At 33.4% G+C, this 13,537-nt stretch overlaps 1 protein-coding gene across 4 annotated transcripts in view; it reads right to left on the bottom strand.

Annotated features, from left to right (window-relative positions):
• Window positions 1-13,537, bottom strand: part of CNTLN (centlein) — a 323,473-nt gene that overhangs the window by 44,651 nt on the left and 265,285 nt on the right. For all 4 annotated transcript variants that reach the window (XR_007455010.1, XM_049618615.1, XM_049618453.1 and 1 more), the window contains exons 19-23: window positions 13,038-13,229; window positions 6,872-6,969; window positions 5,068-5,194; window positions 3,532-3,669; window positions 2,570-2,755 (exon numbers count right to left, since the gene is read on the bottom strand). Coding sequence is in view for 3 of the 4 variants with exons in the window: in XM_049618615.1 (XP_049474572.1) it covers window positions 2,570-2,755; window positions 3,532-3,669; window positions 5,068-5,194; window positions 6,872-6,969; window positions 13,038-13,229 (741 nt within the window). In the remaining variant the exon portion in view is untranslated. The remainder of the gene's footprint in view (window positions 1-2,569; window positions 2,756-3,531; window positions 3,670-5,067; window positions 5,195-6,871; window positions 6,970-13,037; window positions 13,230-13,537) is intronic.

Genomic DNA, 13,537 nt, shown 5'->3' with positions numbered 1-13,537 from the left:
AGTGAAATAATATGGTATTTATCTTTCTCTGACTTTGCTCACCTAGCAATATACTCTCTAGGTCCATCCATGTTGTTGCAAATGCAAGATCTTATTCTTTTATATGGCTGAGTAATACTTCATTGTACATCTATATACCACATTTTCTTTATCCATTCATCCACTGATGGGGCACTTGGGTTGCTTCTATAATTTGATTATTATAAATAATGCTGCAATAAGCATAGGGGTCCATATATCTTTTCAAACTAGTTTTTCATATTCTTTGAGTGAATACCCAGTAGTGGAATTCCTGGGTTATATGATAATTCTATTTTTAATTTTTTGAGGAACTTCCATACTGCCTTCCACAGTGGCTGCACCAGTTTGCATTCCCACTAATGGTGTGTGAGGGTTCCTTTTGTCCACACCCTCACCAAAACTTGTTGTTTCTTATTATTGATTTTAGCCATTCTGACAGGTGAGAGGTGATATCACACTGTGGTTTTGATTTGCATTTCGCTGATGATGAGTGATATTGAGCATGTTTTAATGTGGTGGCCATCTGGATATCTTCTTTGGAGAAATGTCTGTTCATGTCTTCTGCCCATTTTTTAATTGGGTTACTTGTTTTCTTGTGTGTTGAGTTGTATAAATTCTTTATATATTTTGGATACTAACTCTTTTGGATACTAACTAAATGCAGATATATCATTTGCAAGTATCTTCTCCCATTCAGTAGGCTATCTTTTAGTTTTGTTGATGGTTTCCTTCACTGTGCAGAAGCTTTTTATTTTGATGTAGTTTCGACAGTTTATTTTTACTTTTATTTCCCTTGAGTCATGAGACATACCTAGAAAAATGTTTCTATGGCCAATGTCAGAGAAATTATTGCCTGTGCTCTCTTCTAGGATTTTTATGGTTTCATATCTTACATTTAGCTCTTCAATCCATTTTGAATTTATTTTTGTGTATGATGTAAAAAGTGGACCAGTTTTATTCCTTTGCATGTAGCTATCCTGTTGTTCCAGCACCATTTATTGAAGAGACTGTCTTTCCCACTGCCTAGTCTTGCCTCCTTTGTTGAAGATTAATTGGCCATATGATCATGGGTTTATTTCTGGGCTCTCTATTCTATTGATATATGTCTCTATTTATGTGCCAGTATCATACTGATTACTACAGCTTTGTAGTATATGACATGCCAGTTTTTAATCATGCATGCCTTCTGAAGGACACAATGGCATGAGAACTTAATCTCATCAAAAATTGTTAAAAAAAAAAAAAAAAAGAACAGTGTGGTTACAGGAGAAAAGAGAGAAAGAGTCGCTTTCCCACTGTAATCAAACTATTTTGGTGATTATTTTTAAAGGCCAAAGAACTATCATTAAAATCTCACATTTCTGGGGCACCTGGGTAGCTCGATCAGTTGGGTGTCCAGCTCTTGATTTCAACTCAGGCCATGATCTCATGGTTTGTCAGTTCGAGCCCCGCATTGGGCTCTATGCTGACAGTGCAGAACTTGCTTGGGATTCTGTCTCCCTCTCTCTCTTTCCCTCCTCCACTTGCTTTCCTTCTCTCTCAAAATAAAGATAAACTTTAAAAGAAATCTTACATTTCTAATGGAAATTTAACTTGATTAGGTAGTGATCATTACTTACCACATGCCAACTATTTTGCAAGGCACCAGGCAGATGTTGTGAAGGTGGAAATTGATAAAACATTGTCTTTGACTTTAAAAGACTCATAATCTCTCTAGTGGCGATGGATTCCTTTCCTAGCTACAATACAAGGCAGAAGAAAAGGCACCACATAGAGGTGTAAATGACTTATAGTGGGACTGAAGCAGCAGAGCAATCACCAGATTCCTGGTCCTCAGTGCCTGGTGTCTCTGAAACCAAAGCTGCTCTTCCTCAGCTCTCACAGAAGAGTTAAGGGAAGAGCTCTGTCCAAACGTATGGGGCAAAACTACAGACCACAGGCCTAAAAGCTTCTTATAAAAACTTTCAAACAAACCACCTGTATCCTTCCCTTCTCCATCACCCTCAGTGGTTCCTTATAGCCAATTACTGAGCCTTTCTGGGGATTCTTCAGCTGTCAGATAATTTCTAGAGAGTACAGCCTTTGCGGGCACTTAGGTTTGTCTTCCTTTTTTTCTGCTAAGTCATTTACCATTCCTTTACCCATTCCATGTATGACAGGCTATGGACTGGGGTTGAGGTGTCTCTGAGCTTCAATAAACCTGGGACAAGTTTCTGATTGTTCCTGCTGGATTTTCAAAAGGAGAGTAGAATGGAAATGACTTAATTATTTCATCTTAGAATCTGTCTTGATTATGTGATTACTGCAATTTCATAACTGAACTAACATTAAGAAAAGAATATTAAAAACAGGGTAGAAAATTTTAAGCTCAAGCTATAAAACCAGATCTGTTATAGACAAAAATTGAACAATGTGGACAGTAAGGTAGAAGATGTTTTATGGTTTTCAGAAAGCAGAAAGAAATCACAAAGTATCCCAAATCATCTCAAGTAGGCCGCCACTCTGCATGAACTAAAGCACGAGTTAGTAAACTGCAAATAATTCAAACCTTCACAAAGATGGTGAACTCCTCCACTTTCTCATTGGCTAAGAGCAACTTCTTTTGTGCACCTTCTAGGGCCTGCTCACTTTTCAGTGCTAATCCTTGAAGATGCTTGGATGCTGCTGTTTCAATTTCTGCCATTGCAGATTCGGTCTCACTTATTTTTGATACTAGGAGACCAAGCTTGACATCCTGCAAAAGACCGGTAATCACAGAATAAAAAATAATTCATAAACATATTTAGAAGATTTAGTTATTCATGTTAGATAAAGAAATGACTTCATGATTCTTTTTACGTATGTGTTTGTTTTTATTTGGGTTAAATTGATGGTTGTTTTGTTTATTTTCAATAAAATATGGTGAGCACATATTCTCATATATTTATCATCAAAATTAGTTTGTTTTTAAAAAATTATAAATCATTAAAGACATGGAAGCTATTTTAGACCAAAATATCTCATATGTCAATGGAAATATTTAATTAGTTTATAAGTTTAGGTGGATCTAAAAAATTTATATCCACTTTTGCCAGTTCTTAATAGTAGTGTTCATTTAAAAGACATTATCAAGGAGTACCTGGGTGACTCAGTCAGTTAAGCGTGCAACTTTGGCTCAGGTCATGATCTCATGGTTTGTGAGGTTGAGCCCCACATCAGGCTCTCTGCTGTCAGCATGGAGCCCTCTTCAGATCCTTTCTCTCCCTCTCTCTCTGCCCCTCCCTTGCTTGTGTGTGCCTTCTCTCTCTCTCAAAAATAAACATTAAAAAAATGAAAAAAAAATTATTAAGATACAAAATCTGTTTCTCTAATATAGCATTACCTTTAATGTTAAACAAATGGTTAGTGTTTCATGTAGAGGTTTGAGCAGTTTTGTTCATAGTAATTTTGGGCAGAAAAAAATTACAGTTTTAAAAATGAAAAAGATATGGCTATATTCCATTTCTAAGCTAACATGTCTGAAAAGCATACCTTTTTTTCTAATTCCTCTTTAGTTTTTTGATACATCTGTTCAAACTGTGACTTCTCCTTTACAGCAACACTGAGTCTCTGTTTTAGTGAATCAATTGACACCTTCCTGTTGGAACACTCTTCAGTTAGTGTCTTCACCTACATTAAAAGCATAACGATAACTATTATTGGTAAAGCCATTCTAGGAATATACTCTATTTGTTTCAACAGAAACCAAATGATTCATGAATAAGCCTAATTTCATTTATTTTCTCATAAATGATATCACATTTAAATAATAAGAGCAAAAAATATAAATGATATCAAATTCAAGTAAATTAGATTTGGAGAACTCACTGTGAATGAGACTAAAATCCTTAAATCAATAGCAAAATGAAAAATGCACAAAAAATGTATGAATACAATACTAATTTTAACTATGTTTCCTTTAATTACTAACCTTAACCTCCTTAAGCAGGGGATTGGTTGTCTTGAATTCTTAAGTAAGTCATGGATAACTTTCAGTTCTATCTCCAATATAACATGTACTTTTTAGGATAAAATTGAATAATAATGTAACATAGTTATTATACATTTGAAAGAATAGTTTTTCTTTTTTCATTTAATGCCACTAAAGATATAATTACTTATACACAGATTCTAAGACTATATCTGAAATGATTATTAAAGTTTAAAAATCAGCAAAATTTCAGTGATAACACTGAAAAAACCTATAGGAAGTAATTATAATTTATGTGGGTGTGTGGGAAGAGAAAGAGAAAGAAAATCCACATGCATTTGTCTTGCTCATGTAAAATTTTCTTTCTTAAATCCATTTGAGCTAAGAGATACTTACATTTTTATCTCCAACAAGAAAAGTAAGGGAGATGCTCTCTCTGGAGTGGATAACATTTAGTGAATGCCAGAGCACAAGCTGCTTTAGGAGTTGTGCAAATAGCACCTTTTTTTTTTTTTTTTTTTTTAAATATCTCTTAGTCAGCAAATTGCTGATTTCTACTTTGGGGCCAGATATACAACTATGTTAAATAAAGCTCTCTTCCTAAGTATACTGAATTAAGTGTATCAAAGGAAAAAGTACACTTTTAAAAAACTGTGGTAAGTACACTTTTTAAAGAGCTTCTGGTAGTTATTGGTTATTACCTTTTTCACTTAAAAATATATGCTTGATTCTATCATAAATGTTAGTAAATTAAATAAAGCAAATAAATAATTTATAAATTGTATAAATTCAACTTTAAAATGTTGAATAAAATGTAATTATATACCCAGAAACATTGAAAGTTTTAAAAATTAGACATGATTATCCTCTCATGGCATGTTTACAAATACAAAGAGAACGTGTGACTATATTATGTATGACATTTTAGAGTTTTGAATTTTAAAACAACGTACTTTCAGATCAAACAATGTAATTATGTAACAGCAGACATGTATTCTATGAATATTTTCTAGGAATTTATTAAGACTGAATATTCAAGTTAAGAAGGTAAGAGAAAAGTGGTATTTTCTAGTGTCAGAGAACATAAAAATTGATACCTTTTTTTCAAGATTTTCTAACATTTCATTAATACTCTCATTACTTTCCAAATTTACTTTCTGTCGAAATTTCAAGTCCTCTATCAAATGTCTTTTCATGGTTATATCCCTCTCCATTCGAGATATCCTTGAAGGGGAAAAAAGATATTTTATAAGAGAGCTAGAAAATACTTAATTTTTAAATGCTAACTGATATTAATTGCAAATTAATAAGATATTTGCATGAGATGGAGTACTGATCTATTCATACTCTGTGTACTTATAAAATCTAAAATCCAGTTGTGACTGGTAATTACAGTATAATATATATGCATGAAGGCATAAAAGTAGAAGAACTGAGAAAGACTGACAAAATTTATGAAAAATTAAAATTATTATATTTAGGGGTGCCTGGGTGGCTCACTTGGTTGAGCATCTGACTATTTTGGCTTGGGTTGTGATCTCATGTTTGTGACGATCAGCCCGGTGTTGGGCTCTGCACTGGGAGCCTGCCTGGGATTCTCTCTCTCCCTCTCTCTCTCTGCTCCTTCCCTGCTTGCACTCTCTCTCAAAATAAAAGATAAAAAAATAAAATAAAATAATTATATTTAAATTATATTATTGCATTGCTCAGAAAAATCAAACTGATATTCAGAGATCATTAAAAAGCATAGCACTGATAGAAAATAATTCTGTATTTCAATAAACAAACAAATGTAAAATCTTATGATACAAAAACACTAAAATTAGGCATGGTATCTTCTAATTTAATATCATGTACGATTGAACTGACATATCAGTTTAGCTTAAGTTGATGACAGATATGAAATGGTAGCTGCAGTAACAACTATTACTGTGCCTACTAAATCGTAACAGGTAACATTTACTGAGTGCTCATTAGGTGCCAGTCTCTGTTACAAGTACTTTACACGCTCTCTCTTAATCTTCACAAGAATTTTACAAGCTAATACTATTAAACTGAGATACAGAGCTGGCAGGTAGAGGAACTAGGATTCAAAGACTATTTCTCTAGGGCCCTCACTATTAGATAGTAAATAAGACTGCCTCTTATGCTAATAAATAAACTTGAAGATACTTTGTCTACAAAATTAACCAATATTTTTGTCAGTAGTTTCATCTGTTAATATCACTTCTAAGTGATCTTCACTTAAAATGTAGTATATATGTATCTGCGTTATTTTGCTAATACATATGTATATATTCTCAAATTATCAGGGACAGACTGGCATTCCACCTAAACATGTTATCACCCCCTAAGCTCTCATACATCTATTAAATATACAGAGAAAATCATTTTGATTCAGTGAGATAGGACATTTTAAACCCCTTTTTGTTAAAAAACAACAACAACACATACAATACAAACTTTTGTAATCTTCCATTTATTTTAGAGACCAACAAAAACTTTCCTTTTCTTCCACCTTAGCTTTATAAGCTTAGGCATTAATCCAATTTGAGATCAACCTACATATATAATTTTGGTCAAAGAATTACCACATTCAGAAGTGTTTTGTTCGTAGTCTTTAGGTCGTTAATTTATATACATTCAAAATTAAATGTTTACTTCTAAGAAGGAAAATATAACTTTAAATATTCTTACTCTAATTAAAAAATATTACATAGCTTGTCATCAACTATGCTTATAGATAATATTCCTTGAACTTTCATCTTATTGAGGCTTAAACATGAAGGAAGGAAAAGCTAATTTTTAACATGGGGTTTTGTTTCTTGCGTGCAATGTTTAATAGAGTTAACTACCACTAGGTGGCACCAAATACAATGGAAAAAAATATCAAGAACATACTTTTCATGCATTTCCTTTATGTGTTCTTCTTTTGCTAGGAGTTCAAATTTCAGAGACTTCACATTTGAGGACTGTTTAGTGAGCTCATTAGTTGCATTCTAGATTAAAAACACATATAAAATCAAATAAACTTTTCAATTTTTGGTCAAATGCAGCATCAAAATAAATGCCATTCTCATGAAGAGTAATAATATTGAAATAAATATGATTATAATTAAGAAGGGCATTTCATTTTTTTATTTAAAAAAAAAAATTTTTTTTAACGTTTTATTTATTTTTGAGACAGAGAGAGACAGAGCATGAACGGGGGAGGGGCAGAGAGAGAGGGAGACACAGAATCAGAAGCAGGCTCCAGGCTCTGAGCCATCAGCCCAGAGCCCGACGCGGGGCTCGAACTCACGGACCGCGAGACCGTGACCCGAGCCGAAGTCGGACGCCTAACCGACTGAGCCACCCAGGCGCCCCAGAAGGGCATTTTAATATACTTGTATATTTTAATATTTTTAAATGGTTTATTTTATATGTTTTAACAGAAGTACTATGGTATACTAAATTTTCATATAACACACCAAAACCACAAAAGAATGCCATCATAACAATTACAAAAAGTACACACCCAAAGTACTTTCTGAGGAATAAGGACTATCTCTGTAAAATGTAAATGTGCATGTGATTAATTTAGTATTTTGATAGGCTAACAAGATCACGTGAAATGAAAGCTTGATTTACTAAGAACCTGTTATAACAGACTAAATGTGGTCACAGATACTTTGCTGCTCCTCCCATCAAGAGGGATCCATCTTCTAAACCTTTGAGCCTGGTCTGGTCTGGCCTGTGATTTGCTTTGACCAAGGCAAATATGGCAGAAATGACATTATGCAAGTACCAGCTGCTGGGCCTAAACCCTTGCAGCTAAACCTTTGGCTCTTGGAATGCTGCCTGGGATCACCTTGCAGGGAAGACAGAGGAAAGGCCATGGAGGAGTACTGGGGTATCCCAGCAGACAGCCTGCAGACCAACTCCCAGGCTGTGAGTGAGGCTATCTTGGAACTTGCAGTCCAGGTTAATCCTTAAATTAAAAGAATGCAGGCATACCAGAGAACTCAAAAGAGAGAAGTAAAAGAACTGCCCAGTCAACCCACTGGATCATAAGAATTAATAAACTGCCATTGTTTTGAGCTGCTACATTTTAAGATAGTTTGTTAGACAGTAATAGATAACTGATAAGGAATCTTAGGGATACTAAATACTTCCTTACTTGAATTTATTGATCATACTATTTATTATTAAAATATTCACGCATAAACATGAGTTTTTCAAAGCAGAACAGCTTTGTGGTATTTGTTAACGCACAGCCCAAGAGCCAGAGGTACTAGTGTATCAGGAACCCTAACTTTCAATTTTGACTCAAGTGCTAAGTAAATAAGTAATCTGACACATTGCCTAGTGTGTCTGATATTATAGTTTCTCCACCTACAAGACAGTAATAACATACATTAAGTTACTTGTTAAAATTTAGAAGTATTAACTTGATATAAATAGAATAAAATATGATAGCTTTGAATATATTTGGAATAGTTATTTTGCTAATCTTTCTTTGTAACTACAATCAATTGTTTCTGTTAGCTATTCCCAGGTTTGACTGACTCCTGCTAAAAAAAATTGTAAATCTGTAAAGATGAAACCATTAATCATGAAACCATTGCTCACACCATTTAAATACAAGTCAAATTCATTAGACAGACTTTAAATATCTTATTGGTATAGAATATGTGAATAAAATTTTTGAAATAATTTTAGCTTTTACATTAAATATATAAATTTCTTAAAAACTTAGGCTTAAAAACCTTAACATGGCAAGTAGACTGAATTTTAAAAATTTTGATTAAATGTTTGTGTTAATGCAATCTAAATTTCCAGCATATATGATGTGCATTGCCAGAATAAGATATTCCACACTAGTGAATTTAGCAGATAATTGAAGCTTTTGCTTTAATTATTAATCTTAAATTCTCTCTGGAATGATTGTTCACTCACTTAGAAATATGAACATCTATAATTACATTAAGCTAATAGAGATACTTCTATATAGCTATATATTATAATCACTGTATTAATTATATATATTATATTGCTCTATTATAGTATCACTATATCATTATATAGTCATGTCTTTTGGAACTATTATGATATAAATGGCAACTTACCCCTACTCTAAATGGTCCCAGAGTGCTGTTTTTCTAATTTTGTGTTTTTACCTTAACATTTTAATATTTTCTTTTTCTCTGTTGCTCTATTGGTCTGTTGGTCGACATTTCTTGCTCTTCCCATATTCCTGACTGAAAACAATCATCCTGCCCTTAATATGCCTACTTCTCATTCGCTACTTTTGAGATATTTTCGGCTCAGAAGTTAAACAAATAGACTTACTAGAGTGGTACTTAAAATAAAAGACAACGGGCAGTAAATGAAGCCTGACAATATCTTCAGTGGAATAAATTAAGTGGATTTTAAGGTAGTTGTTTTTAGACTTAAGGCTGTTATTTTAGGTGACTGAAAATGCTATAACTCTGGCTTATGGATAGTTGAAGGATTACTGAATTACAGTAAATAAAACAACACCAGCTTGATATATACTTTTTCTAGAATCTCTAAATCTCAGAACCACTTCATTTGATCCTTAAAAATCCTATGGAGTGGGTAGAAAGGTATGCCTGCTTTCAACCTCTGGAGAAGTTATTTCCTCAGTAGAGTCCCATAAGAAGTTAATGCACAAAGAGTGATCAAAACCCAGGGCCTCTAGCATTTTCCATTTCTACTATATCTGCAGCATGACCTCAAATCTGGAGTAAAACATGTATGTCAAAAATGTCACAATGGTAAGAATCCATCATGGTTAGAGCTTTCCTATCTAAGTTTGTTAAACATTTTTTTTTTTTTTTAATTTCAGAGTGTAATGAATGAAAGCATTGACTCTGAAGTCAGATGGACTGAGTTCTAATCTCAGCTCTATCACTTAGTAGCTTAGTGACCTTGGACAATTAACTTACCTTTTGTGTCTCTGCTTTCTCAAAAGTAAAATAGAATAACAGACCTTATTTCACAGGGTAGAAATGAGGATTAATGAATTACTATTTGTAAAGGACTTAGAACCAGCCTGGCAACAGGTTACATATAAAGGAACAGTAGTTTAAAAACTACTATGCTTCATTACGAACTTACTGGGAAACTGGAAAAGAACACGGTATATATCAAAAGGGATGCTTTCAACAATCAAGAAGTCAAAGAATCACAAATATAAATTAGAGTACTATTCAATTCAAAGTGTGTATATAACTACAAATAAACTAATACAAAATAATGGTATATATATGTACATACATGTATGTATATTGGTATATTGTATATGTATATGCATATATATAACATTCACTGGAAGGAATTTGTATGTCTCTAAATATTTGATCATCTATCTATATAAAGTTGGGTACCATGAAGAAACATATCTAATATGGGTAAAAATGAAGATACAGAAAATACACATGAGCACTCAAATGATACTGAATGTATCACGTATATCTGAGAAGTACACCTAAGAGTTTATACAGAAAAGGCTAAAGTTACTTGGATAAAATAAAAAAGATGTATATAAGCCTTCAATATATACAAATCTAACCAGTTTTTCTAAAAATTTAGCATAAAAACATCAACTAGAAAAGAAGTCATTTCTTGGAAAACTATTGTGCTAACGATTTGATATCTGTCATAGGTTGAATTGTGTCCCCTCAAAATGTATATGTTGCCGTTTTAACCCCAGAACATCAAAATGTCACTGTGTTAGGATAAGGCCTTTAAAGAGGTAAGTATAGTAAAATGAGGCCATATCAGTGGGCCTTCATCCAATATGACTGGTATCCTTCCAAGAAGAGAAGATTAAACACAGAATCACACAGAATGAGGGATTACCATGTGAAGACACAGCGAAGGTGGCCATCTACAAGGTAATAAATTCTAAAGACTCAGAAGAAACCAAACCTAATCGATACCTTGATCTTGGAATTGTGGACTCCAAAACTATGAGAAAAAAATATTTTATTATTTAAGTCACCCAGTCTCTGGTATTTTGTTATGGCAGACCTAGCAAACTAATAGAATATCAAAACAGAAATTTGTAGTAGCACAAAGTATTATGTACGTTAAGGTACTGGTCTTCTAAGGTATTTCCATATTAAAACATGAAACAAGACAAAAGTAGAGATTTATCCTTTTGTCACGGGCCAGTGTTCCAGGACTGCAGGCTACTCATGGACACTTCAAGTATACATCAAGTGTGGTCTAAATGCTCCAGGCATCCTCATAGTCCTACCTTTGTGATTCACACATTCCTCCAAAGTGAAAGAGAGATTAATATACAGGTAAAAACTGACACCATGGGAAACCATAAGGTAAATAACTTATAGATATTGATATGGGTCTATTATTTCCAAAAATTAAGTTAGGACATTAGCAGTACGTAAAATCACATAAGTAAAATATAAGTCGACTTAAAGCTATTAATAACTTAAAAAAATTTAGAGGTCAGATTAGGTATTATTGGATCCAACATTCTATTTTATCTTATTGAAAACTAAACTTTTATTAGGAGCATGAAGACTTAAATGTAAGAAGAATCATAGAACCATGAATTAAAGCCTCTATGATAGTATAGTAACCTAACACTGTATAGTAACCTAACACTGAAATGTTCAATTTGTACATTTTATTCCACTTTTTCACAGACAGAAATGCATTTTAAGAAGATACATACACATATACCAAAACTTACGCAACTATTTTTTCTCATGTTTCTATTACACAAGGTATTTTAAACTTATAAAATGTAGTAGTTGAGGCAAGTTATGCACACAAGAACTGTCTGAAGATGATGGTATTCAAGAATTATCTAAATTAATGCCACTGTGTATATCTCATTCTTATTAAGAAAGCAAAATATTTTCAAGTAATGATACAATCATTTACTTTAAGCTTTATACTATTTTCTACTTAGCAATCCTTCATTTAAAGATATTATTGGAGAATGTACGTATCATCTTTTGAATTAAAAACAACTGAGTCTGTTTGATAATTCAATATTCTAATACTCTCTTAACAGTCACAGGTACTCTGTTCCTAATGTATTCTGTGCATGTCCAACCAGAACTTCCTTTCTAGTGACTCTCACTACAGTGATGGTCCCAAACACACTGTCTTTTTAGCTACCAGCTAGCAATCCCCACTGAACAAAATAATTAAATACATGAGGAATAAATGAGCTTGTTTTAAACAGTATGAAAATAAACTTTGCAATTAGAAGTCACGAATCCTGTTTCTTACAAGGTAATTCTATTTAAACTAAGGTCAGCCTTATTTTTAAGTTGTTGACAGTTTCAATTGGACTTAGATAGAATTCTTTATAAACGAAAAGAACACTGATTGTCATTCTTACTCTCAGGCGTAACTCACTGAAGTCTATTATACTAACCCACCTTTGCTCAGGGCTTCTCCCTCCCTCCACTTCCCTCCTCCTTCCACATTTCCAACCAACAACAACCAAATTAAAATAGTAGCAGTTGTGTAGAGGGAAGCAATTCAACTTATGTAGATACAGAAAGGATTCTGTTCAGTGCAGGGAGGAATGGAGGGCAGAGAGGGAGTTCAGCAGTAGAAGAGAAATGACAATGGCCAGTTTCTATCACCATCCTAGGATTTCATGGTGTCTTGTCATTTTTCAGAGAGTAGTGTTATGAGTTACCATATAAGAATCTACTAGGCTAAAACAGATCAAATATAGAACCAATAATTTTTGGATTATTTATGCCATAATTTACCCTTAGTAGAATTTTAAAAATTAGCATCAATATAAACCTGTCTTTAAGGATTCACTAACTTAAGGGGCACCTGGGTGACTTAGTCGGTTAAGCATCTGACTCTTGATTTCGGCTCAGGTCATGATCTCACGGGTTGTGGGTTTGAGCCCTGCGTCTGGCTACATGCTGACAGCGTGGAGGCTGCTTGGGATTCCCCCTCGCTTCCCCTCCCCTGCTTGTGCTCTCCCTCTCTCTCAAAATAAATAAACATTTTTCAAAAACCTAATATATATTTTCATGTTTAACAAATTTACAATCACCTTTAGTTTACACTGCAATTGCTTCATCTCCAAATCCATGCTCCTTGAAGGACCAAGTGATGTAACTTGTATCCGTGGAACTATTACTCGGGAAACTTCTTCTGCCAAACTTGTGATTTCAGATGAGGACTCCAATTTCTTCAGTAAGTCTTCTTTTTCCTTCCGAAGGTCAGCCAAATCCAAATTTAGCTTCTTTTTTAAAAAGAAAATAAATATAAATGTATTATAAAAATAATTACCTTTAACCTAACAATTATCAGCATAAAATTCTAATGCTAAAGAGTGAAGTTAATTCTAAAAATAGTTATCGTTAAAACTTTACAAAGATTATAACCTTGACTAGTTTTTGCTTCTGGTCGTAGGGTATGTAAAGGTTAAAACAAAATGGACCAGCTGTATCTAGTATCTTTTGGTTGGCTGGTCTTTACTCATGATGTGATATTTCTTTGACCTCACATAGACATGGCTGAGCCAGAGATTCACATATTTGATAACCTTGA

The sequence above is a fragment of the Panthera uncia genome, chromosome D4 (assembly GCF_023721935.1).
Source record: "Panthera uncia isolate 11264 chromosome D4, Puncia_PCG_1.0, whole genome shotgun sequence".
Lineage (NCBI taxonomy): Eukaryota > Metazoa > Chordata > Mammalia > Carnivora > Felidae > Panthera > Panthera uncia.
Note: the sequence above shows the minus strand (reverse complement) of the source record. Positions and strands in the feature narration are given on the sequence as shown.